Source organism: Spodoptera frugiperda, chromosome 21 (assembly GCF_023101765.2).
Source record: "Spodoptera frugiperda isolate SF20-4 chromosome 21, AGI-APGP_CSIRO_Sfru_2.0, whole genome shotgun sequence".
Lineage (NCBI taxonomy): Eukaryota > Metazoa > Arthropoda > Insecta > Lepidoptera > Noctuidae > Spodoptera > Spodoptera frugiperda.
The window spans coordinates 1,777,396-1,791,591 of record NC_064232.1 but is presented as its reverse complement, the minus strand read 5'-3'; the positions used below and the strand labels follow the sequence as shown (position 1 = coordinate 1,791,591).

Below are 14,196 nucleotides of genomic sequence, written 5' to 3'. Positions count from 1 at the left end.
ATTAATTTTGCTCACATAAAGCGTAAAATCGCGTGCGAAACGGTTGTACATTCACAGACAGAGCGAGATAGAAATACCTAGTACTTAGACACCGGTGCGAACTGGATCGAACTGGTTTAAATATAGCTTAGCTCGCTTGGAAAGCTGACAAAAGTGCGTTTAGAAAGAGATTTAATACTTTATTGGTTATTGCATCGCCTTTTATACTATTTAAGGGTAGGCAGAAGTATAGGTGTTAATAATAAAATTGCAACGCCTTTTATCTCCGAAGGGGTAGGCAGAGGAGCACATTACGGCACGTAATGCCGCTATACAATGTACACTCACTTTTCACCATTTGTGTTATAAGTCCCATGTAATAGGAGGTAAGCCTATTGCCATATACTGGGCACAATTTCAACAAAACAGATTTTTCGTAATTAATGGTTTAAGTCCCATGTATGTAATAGGGGGTGACCCTATTACCTTATACTATTAGTAAAAAACTAGCTACTTAGTTGCACCCACTCTGTTCGTCTACCGTCGGTCATAGCGTAATGTTTTATAGCCTATATATAACCTTCCTCAACAAATAACCTTAACCTACCTCAACTAACACAAAAAATACTTATTCAAATCGGACCAGTAGTTTCGTTGATTAGCGCCTTCAAATAAACAAACATACTGTTCAACTTTATATATTAGTAAGTATAAATTTTGACTAGTAACTGAGTGTGTATTTATACACATATCGGCGGTATTTTCGAACCGATATGACATTCAGACCTTTAAGAAAAGAGCGTATGCCTTTTTAAAAGGCCGGCAACGCCCCTGTGTCTCCTCTGGTGTTGCGGGTATCCAGTGGTGACCCATATCTGTGTAGCTACGCAACGTCACGTCTGTTATCCTTGAAGGGGTAGGCAGAGGCGCACATTAAGGCACTTATTGCCGCTGTACAATGTACACCCACATTTGTGTTATAAGTCCCATGTAATAGGGGTTAACCTATTGCCATATACTGGGCACAATTCCAGACTGCGAAAAAAGCCCAGTAACACTTTGCCCGCACCAGGAATCGAACCCAAAACCCCTTGTTCGGCAGCCACACTTGCGATAGCTCAACCAACGAGGCAGTCTCACCCGTGTAGCTTATAAGAATAATTATTTTGTTCCGGGATTTGATACCGAGGCTTTGTGCTCGACAGTGATACTAGACGTCCGCTCGACTACCGAGGTTATAGTTTTTGCTAATTCAATGCTGTTATGGTCCAGTTGATAACAATTACGACTGAGACCGATTGTTCTAGATTCCATTCTTAGATATGGTAATTGTATTATTTAATTACAATTGAAAAATAAGAAACAAATTATTGTTTGGCCGGTTTCTGCACTATATTAATATGTCTTTTTTAATTAAGGTATGAGTCGGTAAACAAGCTGACGTATCACCTGATGGTAAGCAATGGCCGCCGCCCTTGGATACTTGAAATATCAGAGGCGTTACAAGTGCCTTGCCCGCAAAAATTTAGGAAAAATTCAAGAGAAAAGCAGGAAAACAGGGAAAATCATTGGTGTGTCCATGGCGGCGGCGATTGCTTACGATCAGAAGATCCTGCTCGTTTACCGGCTTATACCAGAAAAAATTATAACATACCTCAGCCTACCCTAAAAGGGAAAAGCGTGACGATATCACAAAGGTGATTTCACAACAACATAGTATTGATGTTAGCCATAAAAAACTTATTTATGTTAATTATTAGTGATTGCCATATTTGTAATAAGGCATACATATTATACGATTTGTCAGACAAACACTAAAATAGCATCCTTGACTTTACCATATACAAGTAAAGTACTTAGTTTGAACTTTATATTTTGCTAATTGAAAACTTAAACTTGTTTATTAACCGACTTCAAAAAAGGAGGTTCTCAAATTGACTTGTATGTTTGTATGTTTGTGCGCGATTATCTCGCGTTTGGCTATACCGATTTTCATGGGGTTATCAGCATAGTATTTTTTGGTCTGTTTTTGAGTGGGGATAGTAATCCAATGACTTCTCCCGATTTGGGCGAGGCGAGAGGGAGTTTCAGACTCTTACTGACTAAAAACCGCCCCGTTCCTACTCCTGTTTTTCAAGCTGGAGAAGGTTTTGAAAAAGAAAAAAAAATGGAGGCGGTAAAGAAAATTGAACGCAGTTACGTTTTTTTCCACTTTTATTTTGGATACAACATTAACAGTCTTAATAGCTGGTTCGCTGTTTTTCGAAAAGCAGGAGTAGGAACGGGGTGGTTTTTTTTTCAGTAAGAGTCTAACATTCCTCTCGCCTCGCCAAAGCGGGAGAAGTCATTGGATTTTTTAGTTTTAGCTTTGTGGCATTGTGGAAAAATACTGATCAAAACATTGACCAACGATTTGAATTCGTGGGATCAAATGACCTGCTCTCGAGGTCACTCTTTATGTTCAAAATCTACCTGTACCACATATCACACATATGTTTTCGCAACATTTATCCTTATTTCTTGTTGGTCGCAATTGGCGTTTAGTTTTTTTTTCTGTTTTTATTGTATAAGCCGGTAAACGAGCAGACGGATCATCTGATGGTAAGCAATCGCCGCCGCCTATGGATATTTGAAACACCAGAGGCGTTACAAGTGCGTTGCCGGCCTTTTGGGGTTAGGAATTTAAGGGTTGTTGGGGAATCGGGCATCAGGTGATAAGGTTCGCTCTCTATCCAATAAATCACAGTAATAGTATAAATGTGCAAGTTTGTTTGATTGAATGTTTTTTGTCCGTCAATCACGATGAAACTACTGAACGGATTTTGATGTAGTTTGATATACAAACAGAGTATGAACTGACTTAAGTAATAGGATTTTTATCCCAAGATAACGCGGGTGAAGCCGCTGGCAGAATCTAGTCGATTATAAACCCAAACTAAAATCGGGACTTTAAAATCGAGTGGCTTGTCAAGAGTACAGCCGGTAGACTAAGGAAGAAATGGCATTCAAATATAGACAACTAGTTTATTACGTCCAAACTACATATGTGCGAAATTGCGCAGCTGTTTGCACTAAAAATATTATACATATTGGATCAGTGACAAAAGCTATCAGAGATTTCTTTCATACTTATCGGAATTTTATTGTCTAGTCTATTGTACCTTAGTATAAATTTGTTTTTCGTTTAAAGTAATTGAAACGAGGGCGCGTTCGCTCTGATTGGCCGGCTCGAATAAACTAACCAATCAGAGCGCCATACACCTCAGGATCATCTGATGGTAAGCAAGCAGATGCAGGTAGAGACCTATTCGTTTGTCACCGTTGAATACTCTATAGTATAAAAATAAACCGGGTTTTCATTCCTGACGCTATAAATCCAGAACGCACTAACCGATTTCCACGGTTTTGCATTCGATGGAAAGGTCTCGGGTTCCGTGAGGTTTATAGCAAAAATTTAGGAAAATATCAAGAGAAAAGCAGGAAAACAGGGAAAATCATTGGTGGCGAAACGGACGGCTTCGCTGGGTTTGCTAGTGCATACATATAAATATTTTAATAATAATCTATAAATAATCCATAAATAATAGAAGGGAAATAAGCCCCACAGTTTTATACTGTAGAGATTATTTATTTCAGCAGAGATGTGCTATGTAGATATGCTACGAAGATGTAATAGCTAAGCTGTGAAACTATGTGACCGTTTCCACTGATACTACGCTATGTACCAGTGCGAGGAAGATACGTAGCCCGAGTATGCAATATATCGATAGTAGGGAAGCCATCCATACACGTATATTTCCATATAAAAAACACAGCTTAACTGAGTCCGTTTCTACCAGTACTAAGCTATATTTACCAATGAATATGATCGGTGGAAGCCAAACGCATCCACAGCAATGTTGCATAGCACATCTCTGGTGGAAAAGCACTTTAAGGGTCAATTTATACTAACGCAGAGTCGAAGCCCATCGAAGCGCCAAATTCTTTACAACCAAAGCGAATTCCAGCGAATTTTGTTCGCGCGCAGACGCGCGAATACCGACGAATGCGCGCGCCTTTTTAAAATCTCAGAAGTTATGTGCGTTACGCTGTGGAGTTAAGGTTGAATTTCTTATGTTCAGTTCTGGAAAGACGCTTCAATGCGCTTCAACTCTGCACTAGTATAAATCGACCCTAATACGATAGATGATGCTTAATACTATAATACGATAGATGCTTAACACTAAAAGCTAAGTATTATGTTATCGGCTCACACACGTAACTGTTTGACGAGGAACTCGACTAGTTTCAGCTACTGCGTAGCAGCGCGACAATCGCCGCGCCGTGTGTCGCGGAATGCTGCTCATGAATATGAGCCTCTAGCATGGCTTGAAACTAGTCGAGTTCCTCGTCAAACCGTTACTTGAGTAAGCCGATAACATAATAATGAATTTAGTATGTCTCACGAAAGTTATAATAAAATTACACTAAAAAGCTATTAAAATCAACTTACCATGTTCCTTTTCATAATGTTGCCTGAACTGCTCTAGGGCTGGATCATACTTCACTTCATCAGGCAGTCCCAGCCACAATTGAACAGCTCCATCAGTAAGATCGGTGGACACCAAGGAGTACTGACTCCTCGACAACTCCTCAGCAGGCCTGGGATGACGCCAGGATTTAACACTCTTAACAATTTTGTCCATTGCGGTAAATTATTTTGACATTTCTCTATGAAAAAAACTGTTTTATTCTTTATTCTACACGATCACTATAAGATTTTTAGGTTATGTTTTGTTATGTCCAAATTGTTGTGTTTTTTGACAGTTTGGTTTTTTTTTCTGGTACAGGCAAAGGGAGTTTGTTTACAGCTTAGTTTGATAGAAAAGTTTTGTACACTTAGTATGAGTTTGTTTTACGTTGAATGAAAACGAAATGTTCTCTCGTTTAACTTAAAACTAACTCATACTAAGGGCACTATAGCTTGAGTATAAACTATTTTTGAATTTAGTCAAAGTTAATTAATTATTATGTTATACTGTTTACTCAAGTAACTGTCCGACGAGGAACCTTGACTAGTTTCAAGCTACGTCGGGGCCCATAGTTTGATGATTATCGCGGCAAGTGACGTAGTTAAGCCATACAATGAAAAAAATGATTTTAAAAAACTTATTTCTGAATTAACTTGTTGATCTAGTGGTTACAAGTATAACTGCCGAGTACGAGGTCTCGAGATTTGAATAAAACTACTAATAATTAGTTTTTAGTATCCCCGAAAGGGTAGGCAGTGGTGCACATTACGGCACGTAATGCCACTCTACATTGTACACCCACATTTCACCATTTGTGTTATAAGTCCCATGTAATAGAGAGTGAGCCTATTGCCATAATTATGTCGGACACAATTCCAGACTCCGTGCGAATTCCATGAGAAATTTTCGAAAAACAGTTAAAAGTACTTTACCTGGCCCGGGAATCGACCACGATTCCTTATACGGTAGACAATTTAGGATCAAATTGAATAAAAATACTCAGTTTTTTAGTGAAATTCGTAATCAAAAAACGATACAACATTTTACCTAACCCTGAGATTGAACTATGTATTAGCTTGTATTGTACCTTATTTATATAAAAAACTTACTCAGTAATGGTGCTAATTGCGTCGCAGTCCATCAGTTCAAACATTGCATTTGACTTTTTTGAAGTCGGTTACAATTTGTATTACAATTTTATTGTTATTTTAATGTAGATCTTATGTGGCAATATTACCTAACTTTGTACATGATACTGTTTAGTAGGGCTGATGCCTAATCCGGAGCTGCGGACTACCTAGCGGGTTTACCGGGGCTCCGGCTCGAAAAGCAGGAGAAGGAACGGGGTGGTTTTTAGTCAGTAAGAGTCTGACACTCCCTCTCGCCTCGCCCAAGGCGAGAAAAGTAATTGAATGATTTTCCCCCCTCAAAAAAAAAGGTGGTGTTAAAGTACTTGAACATCGTGCGTACAGCCCCGACCTAGCGCCCTGTGACTTTGCTCTTTTTCCTATCATCAAGGATCTGTTGAAAGGAAGACGATTTCCTACAGATATTAAGCTTTTGGCTGCTTGGGACCAAGCATGTTAAAAACTCCCGCGAGAAAAATGGAAAAACATTTTTGATGATTGGTTTTTACGTATGACTAAGTGTATAAACTGTGATGGAAATTATTTTGAAAGGCTGTGAAAATAAACGTTGTTTTGCAAAACTTATCTAGTGACCTTTGTATAGATCGCAATTAAAATATTTTTAAAACAGAATGTAAAACAGCATTAACATTGAAGCAATGTTTGTCAATAAATCCGAAGATGCGCGAGCGATGGGAAATACCCGTGTGCAGATTGTTAGAAGGAAACAAATACTTTTTCTTTTTTGTCAAAAGGATTTTGAATTTAACACGAATCACCTTGGATTTAAATTAGTTTTATTTCTTCATGATGAAAGTTGGTGTTTACCTCTACGGCGTAGAGGTAACATTGTCAGTTTTAGATGAACCAAATACTCTGAATAAAATTTTGACCTTACTTTAAGTGACTGTACTGAATAAATTATGTATGGCACTAGTAGTGGCAAATTTCACCAAAGTTGGCGCATTTGTTGTTCCAATATAGATCTAGGTCCTACAGTATATATATCTTGGTTGCATATATATGATAAATAAGCGAAATAGTCCCAGTAGTTAAACCAAAAGTGTATTTTTCTCTTTGAGATAATTTGAACACTTTTTAAAAATACGGCATTGTAACAGCCGCATCGCATGTCCGTAACATTCCTAGACAACAAACAACATTACAGCTCTTCTGTAGTTAAGATACATGTAGCTACTAGTAGTAGGTTGTATTTTTTATGGGACAGGATCACTTGATGGTAAGCGATCTACGCTGCCCAAGGACACCCACATCACCAGAGGAGTAACAAGTGCGTCAGCGGCCTATTAACACATTGAACGCCGTGGTGGTCACCGGTGACCGACGTTAGCGAAGGATTTGCCTTCAACAGTTTTCTATTGGCAGTCAAAGACTTAACGAGTTAATGAAATGATATTATTTCTGTAAGTAGGTTATAAAATAACACTTTTACACATCAATATTTCAAATAGCTAGATGAGGTCGGCATTTCCTATCGGACTACTCTGAGAAGAAATGCCGAAACAAACTCAGAGGTCATAGTCTCTTTTAAAGTCCAGAATATGAAATAGAGGATAATGTGAGAGAACAATCAAATGTTACTTTTAGTTTAACCGAAATATTGCCACATAAGAAACCACACTACAGTTGATTTAACTAGGAACTGGTAGGTAGGAGAAAGGAGTTAAGGTTAAAACTAACTGCGCAGTTACTAGGTACAGTTAATGACAAAATGTTGAGCTCTCATAAAAATAAAAATAATATGTTTTCATGACTGCCTCGTTGGTCGAGTGGTCGCAAGTGCGACTGCCGGACACGGGGTTTCGGGTTCGATTCACGGGTCGGGCAAAGTATTATTGGGCTTTTTTTGGTTTTTCGAAAATTTCTTATTAGTGGCATGAAGCCTAGTATTGTGTCTAGTATATAGCAATAGGCTCACCCTTCATTACATGGGACTTATAAGTTTTTAAACTGACATGGTCACTAACACTATTATTAGAACTTCGAACAGTTCATCCGTGATCATGGCGTTTGCAACAGTGCCGAAATATCGGAAACTCATCAAAATGAATAAACATGGTAAATATCCCGTCATAAGTTCTGATAATGGGACTTATAACACAAATGGTGAAAAGTGGGTGTACATTGTATAGCGGCATTACGTGTCGTAATGTGCACTTCTGCTTACCCCTTCGGGGATAAAAGGCATCACGTTGAATAATAATAATATTGTTTTTGCATGTTTTGTATTTATTAAAATAGTTTGATTGCATTATTTTATGTTTTGACCGCCTCATTGGTCAAGAGGTCGTGAGTGTGACCTCCGAGCAAGGTCTCTTAGTTTTGATTTTTGAGTCTGGTGAAGTATTTATTAGACTAACAGACCCGACAAACTTCGTACCGCCTTTTTTTAATGTTAAATGGGCCGACGTTTGGCCGCTATCTCGCCTGATGGTAAGTGATGATGCGGCCTACGATGGAGCACGTCACGGCCATAAGCAACCTATTAACTCGGGCTTTGAAGACACCCAGGTTATACCCATCAGCAAACACAGACTCCGGCAAGGCGTTCCACTCCCTAGCAGTTCGCACAAAGAAGCTTGAAGCGAAACATTTTTTTTCTCACCTTTCAAATATTCCCTGAACATCCACAAATAATAATTCAAGACACAAAATTTGCCAAATCGGTCCAGCCGTTCTCGAGTTTTAGCGAGACTAACGAACACGTAAATAGATTTGTCAATCTTTATATAAATCTCAATTGATTATTGAGAAATAATAGCACAGAGGGTTCCCTCTATCTGGCAGAATTTTAATGCTCCGAAATTTGTTTGGCATAACACACTTGGCAGAATCTTCTTTAAACGAATATATATATGGCATAAAAATCATTTAATATAATTATTGTTTTGTCGAATGTTTATATGTCCGAATTTTCAAAGGCATACTTTTAAGATGGTAGAATTTTATTTGGCATAATTACGTTTGGCAAAACTTAATTTTGCATAATTTTGTTTCACATAACGTTTATTTAGAGCTACGATTGTTTGGCATAATTTGGCTTGGCATATTAAAAATGAGATGTGGAAGATATTCCAGGGAACTCTTCAAAAATCAACATAATGAGCTCTGCGTTTGAATTAATAGATGTATACTCACTTAGGGCATTGAAAAAATAGTTTAAAAACGGACTTAAACTAACTTAAAACTAAAGAAAGCTACGAATTACGAATTTATAACAATTAAAAAAGAAACTATATTACAACCTATCCTCTATGCTATAATAACCAAGCTTAAACTAAATAATTTAAAAGAAACGACTTAAATCTAATCTAATTAATTTATAAATTAGACTTACAATTTTATTAAAAAAACTAACTACAGTAACTACTAATAATCGATATCAAACTAAACCTACGTTAAATAGTTTAACCAAAAAACCAGGAAAACCCAACAAATAAACTTATTAATTGACAAATACAACGAAACCAATTTAGAATATACGAAACAGCAGGACCACTACAGACAAATAATCATACACTTTTTCTACGATAGTACCGAAGCGCTCGGCCGATACCCAACCAAATGAATGTAACGAAACCATAGCGCGATCTATTTCGATCCCAACGCCATCTATCGAGGATAAAGACAACTTGGATTATTTATTTATACTCCGTTCGGGCATTTTCTTTGTACTAAAAGTTTAATTATATTGATATTATTTTTTTCATACCTTTTTACTATTTATTTACTTTTTTTGATGAATTAAAACAATAACATGAACCGAAGTCGTGCGATCGACATAGAATTATCTATACTCCGTTAGAGCATTTTCTTTGTACTAAATGTTTTATTATATTGATATTATTTTTTTCTACCTTTTTACTATTTATTTACTTTTTTTCGATAAATTAAAACGGCCGAAGTCGTGTAACGATCGACATAGAATTATCTATACTCCGTTAGAGCATTTTCTTTGTACTAAATGTTTTATTATATTGAATTATTTTTTTCATACCTTTTTACTATTTATTTACTTTTTTTCCGATAACATGAACCGAAGTCGTGTAACGATCGACATAGAATTATTTATAAATAATTTATTTCTTATTTTTTTATTTTTTGATTTTTGAAATAAAAATATATCTATGTCCTTTCTAAGGTTCTAAACTATATCTGTACCAAATTTCAACCAAATCCGTCAAATAGTTGCGAGATTAATGGTATAAGCATAGAATGTTCGACGTGATTCTTTAATTTGACATAACTTTTTTATTTATGAACCGATTGACATGAAACAAACACTAAATGTAAATTTAAGGTCAATATATTCGTGAAAACCCATCCAACTCGGATCAGCCGTTTCTGAGATTAGCGCGCACCGAACAGACAAACAGACAAACAGACAAACAGACAAACAGACAAACAGACAAAAAAAAAGTTAATTACATTTTTGGGTTCGACATCAGAACAATAACCCCTGCTATTTTTTTTATTTTTATTTTCAATGTACAGACAGCACTTTTCTACGATTTTATTATATGTATAGATAATTACGTTTGGCAAAACTTAATTTTGCATAATTTTGTTTCACATAACGTTTATTTAGAGCTACGATTGTTTGGCATAATTTGGCTTGGCATATTAAGAAGATGGTAGAATAAAAGTTAGTGAAGTGACAGAACCGAATCGCTGCAAAACCGACTGCACGTAGTCTTATCTGCCCTACCCCTAGAGTGCAATTTAAAATCGCGTAGGCGGGGAGGGGCGAGGCGGCCCGCGGGCTGAGGAGCAGGCGGCTATGAGCGAGCCGCCGCAGCTGAGGCTGGCCGGCGAAGCCGGCCAACAAGCCGAAGTTGCGGTGGTGAGCGAAAGCCGTCTGCGACGATTAGCGCGCATGGGACCGCCGGAGCCCCGCAGCGCCGGAGCCGTGACAGAAACCATGCTTGCTTGCATGCTGCATGCTTGCTTGCATGCTGCTTGCTTGCTTGCATGCTGCTTGCTTGCTTGCTTGCATGCTGCTTGCTTGCTTGTTTGCATGTTTGCTTGCATGCTGCATGCTTGCTGTTGCTTGCTTGCTTGCTAGCATGCTTGTTTGCTTGCTTACTTGCTAGCATGATTGTTTGCTTGCTTGCATGCTGCATGCTTGCTTGCATGCTGCATGTTTGCTTGCATGCTGCATGCTTGCTTGCATGCTGCATGCTTGCTTGCATGCTGCATGCTTGCTTGCATGCTGCATGCTTGCTTGCATGCTGCATGCTTGCGTGATAGATGAGTCTTTCAATTATTATGGATATTAAACGTATGCCAAAAGATAATTCTAACTGTGAACATTCTGAGATATGATGGTTCTGCTTTTTAATTATTATGGTTATGAAATTTATGCCAAAAGACGATTCTGACAGTGAACATTCTGCAATATGATGGTTCTACCTTTCAATTATTATGCGTATCAATTTATGCCTAAAGATGATTCTGACTTACAAAATTATGCGTTTTTAATGTATTACAAATGATGGTATACCAAATGATTTTCTGCGAAATGAAGTTTCTGCCATGCGTTGTTATGCAAAATAAAATTATGACCAAAAAAATTCTACTAATAAAGGTAGACCCTAGCACAGAGTCTGGAGTTGTATAAGGTCGTCTTTTGTCCCCAAAGGGGTAGGCAGAGGTGTACCTGCACCACCTATTACGGCTCGTAGCACATCTACACCAATTAGAAAGGCGGTATTTTTTATCTAACAGTTAAAATGTGTATCTCTCAATTGCTAAAAAGTTTATAATGACTAATTATTTTGTAAACAGTAGAGAAATCTCGTTGAAACTAAGGTAAGTATAAAGAGCATTATAAGTTTTATAGATTTCTTACTAATTATTATGCTGTCTCATAAACCTTGATTATTAATTTGTTGTTTTATTAAGACAGGTGAAGTCATACATTTTACTAAAACATGTTATTATTTTATATTAATAGGTAGGTACTGCATTATTAGGAATTTTCGAATAACAGAAAAAAGCCCAGTAATACTTTGCCCGACCCGGGAATCGAACTCGAGACCAATCGATCGAAATCATTGGATGATATCCCATCTTCACAATTTTTTTTTACATTCACTATTTCAGGATTTTTTCAGCTAACTGTACATAATGAACTACTGAAACCATGTTTACAAGATCAGATAAAGGTGATTACATACGGCTCGGTGTTAAAATACAGTGTGAAAGCACCTTAATGATATAAAAATTTGATTTTAATTATATTGTTGAACTTTTTAAGTTACGAATAGTCAGCTGTTGGCTTAGTGGTTGAAGAATTTCGAGTGTAAGGATTCGATTTCTGTGTTGGGTAAAGTGTTGAAAGATTTTTTATGGTATAAGCCGGTAAACGATCGTACGGATCAGCTGATGGTAAGCAATCGCCGCTGCTCATGGACATTTGAAACACCAGAGGCACAAGTGCGTTGCCGGCCTTTTAGGAAGTTTAGGGTTGTTGGGGTTTCGGGGATTGGGAGTCCGGTAATCTCTCTCACACAACGCAAACGTTGTTTCCCATCGGTTTTCAATGAGGTTTTGGTATCACTCCGGATGAGCCGACCCGTTCGTGCCGGCTGCCGAAGCATACAATGTACACCCGCTTTTCACCATTTATGTTATAAGTCCCATGTACTAGGGGGGATAATAGGAATCTACACTAAAGGGGAATAACTGTACTATCATATTCTGAGTCAGATTTCAGCTTTTTGTTCCAACTATCAGACACAGGATGGCGGCAAGTGATACTAAAGCGATATGCCAGCCAAATCGTTAGTGCATGGTCCGAAAATAGCGTATTTATTGTCTCTCATTTGTAATTGTAATTATTTTTCGGGTTTTTCATGCCAAGTGTTGTTTTTATAAAAGACTAGCTACTTCCGCGCGGTTTCACCCGCTCTGCTTGGTTCCTTTTGGTCATAGCATGATGTTTTATAGCCTATAGTCTTCCTCAATAAATGCACTATTCAACACAAAAATAATTATTCAAATCAGACCATTCGTTTTTTTTTTCGTATATTGAATGGGCCGACGTTTGGCCGCTATCTCGCCTGATGGTAAGTGATGATGCGGCCTACGGTGGAGCACGTCTGCCCATAAGCAACCTATTCACTCGGGCTTTGAAGACACCCAGGTTGTACCCATCAGGAAACACAGACTCCGGCAAGGAGTTCCACTCCCTAGCAGTTCGCACAAAGAAGCTTGAAGCGAAGCGTTTCGTGCGAGTGGGTGGGATATCCACCATGAAACGGTGACGCCTCGCCGATTGTCTTGTGGTTCGTTGATGGAAAGGACTAGGGGGAATCAAGTTGTGCAGTTTAGTTTCGGAGATTAGCGCGTTCAAACAAACAAACAAAAAAACAAACTCTTCAGCTTTATAATATTAGTATAGAAAAGTAACTAATTTTGTAAATTGGAAAATAAGAATCTGATAGCGGGTTTTCCCGCTGGATAAAAAGTAAGTAGCCAATGTATTATTCCGGATCATAATCTACTTCTGTTCTAAATTTCATGCGCCATCTTGACGCCGATCATTGAAGGTTTTGAGGAGGAGTACATTCAGCAATTCAGTAGTGTATAACTTGTAGCCGATATGATGATAACCACAAGAAGCGCTAACTTTTATCCTTCACGAGATTAGATCTAAAAGACAGGTGAATTGCAAAGAATTTTAAACTAATAGGGTTAGGAAAATTAAAACTCGATTTAGTCCGTCAGTTGTGTAATGAAAAAATATTAGACACGTATTTTTTTATTTTGTCATATAGGATAACAATACTTAAAATAAAACAAATCAAAGTTTAGGATTGGGAGCAAAGACATCATTTCTACATATAAAACCTAGCTACATAGTAGTGACGTCACGCGGTATTTCAAATCAATATATCTTCGAAAGTATTTGTGTTCGTAAGAAAATAAAAAATACGTGTCTAATGTTTTAAAATAATCTACAAGACGGACATTAAAATAAAAATAAGTCATCTACCCTATTCTCTGACTTTCCTTAATAATTCCTGAGCTACATGCATAAAAACAACAGTCTTTGAGTAAATACTAATTGCCTGAAATATATCATAGTATTGTACTTCTTATTGTTTTTAATTAACAATAGTTAATAACCAAGTTATTCTTATAGGTATTAACATACAAATAATTATGTTATTGTCTTTGCAAAACCACAACCTCGTCATATGTCAGACATGCTTCATGAATGAGATCCTTTGAAATATATTTTAACACCTATTCAGGCGCCGATGACACATACGTTATAGGTTTTCCCACTTTAAGTAGGTACCTAAATCTCACTATAAGGGGTGACTGGTAATTAGTGAACGATATTTAAACACGTGATTGTACTCATGGTTACAAACAACTTTCCCAAAGAAACTTTTTTTGTATACTCATTAGTTTTATTTTTATCACAATAACAAAACAACAAAATTTCCCGCTCGCGCGCTTTCGGATGATCAGCTGTTAGCAGCGAGGCGCCCGCGCCCGCGCCCGCGTTATTGGAAGACTAGTAACTAGTAGTTTTAGGTACAGAT

At 37.5% G+C, this 14,196-nt stretch overlaps 1 protein-coding gene and 2 long non-coding RNA genes across 8 annotated transcripts in view; 2 read left to right on the top strand and 1 right to left on the bottom strand.

Annotated features, from left to right (window-relative positions):
* Positions 1-14,196, top strand: part of LOC126912053 (uncharacterized) — a 192,262-nt gene that overhangs the window by 5,808 nt on the left and 172,258 nt on the right. Inside the window, exon 1 of one of the 2 annotated variants that reach the window (XR_007706670.1) lies at positions 5,770-5,794. The exons of the other annotated variant lie outside the window; for it this stretch is intronic. This is a non-coding gene — a long non-coding RNA (uncharacterized LOC126912053). Of the gene's footprint in view, positions 1-5,769; positions 5,795-14,196 lie in introns of those variants that run through there. 2 annotated transcript variants of the gene reach the window in all.
* The window catches only part of LOC118280212 (P protein), a 65,611-nt gene that overhangs the window by 33,909 nt on the left and 17,506 nt on the right, over positions 1-14,196 (bottom strand). The window contains exon 2 of one of the 5 annotated variants that reach the window (XM_050702106.1): positions 4,472-4,620. The exons of 3 other annotated variants lie outside the window; for them this stretch is intronic. In XM_050702106.1, the coding sequence (XP_050558063.1) occupies positions 4,472-4,620 (149 nt within the window). Of the gene's footprint in view, positions 1-4,471; positions 4,730-14,196 lie in introns of all 5 variants that reach the window. One more of the 5 variants, XM_050702107.1, reaches the window with a different exon arrangement.
* Positions 12,676-14,196, top strand: part of LOC126912048 (uncharacterized) — a 65,401-nt gene continuing 63,880 nt past the window's right edge. Inside the window, exon 1 of the long non-coding RNA XR_007706665.1 lies at positions 12,676-12,785. This is a non-coding gene — a long non-coding RNA (uncharacterized LOC126912048). The remainder of the gene's footprint in view (positions 12,786-14,196) is intronic.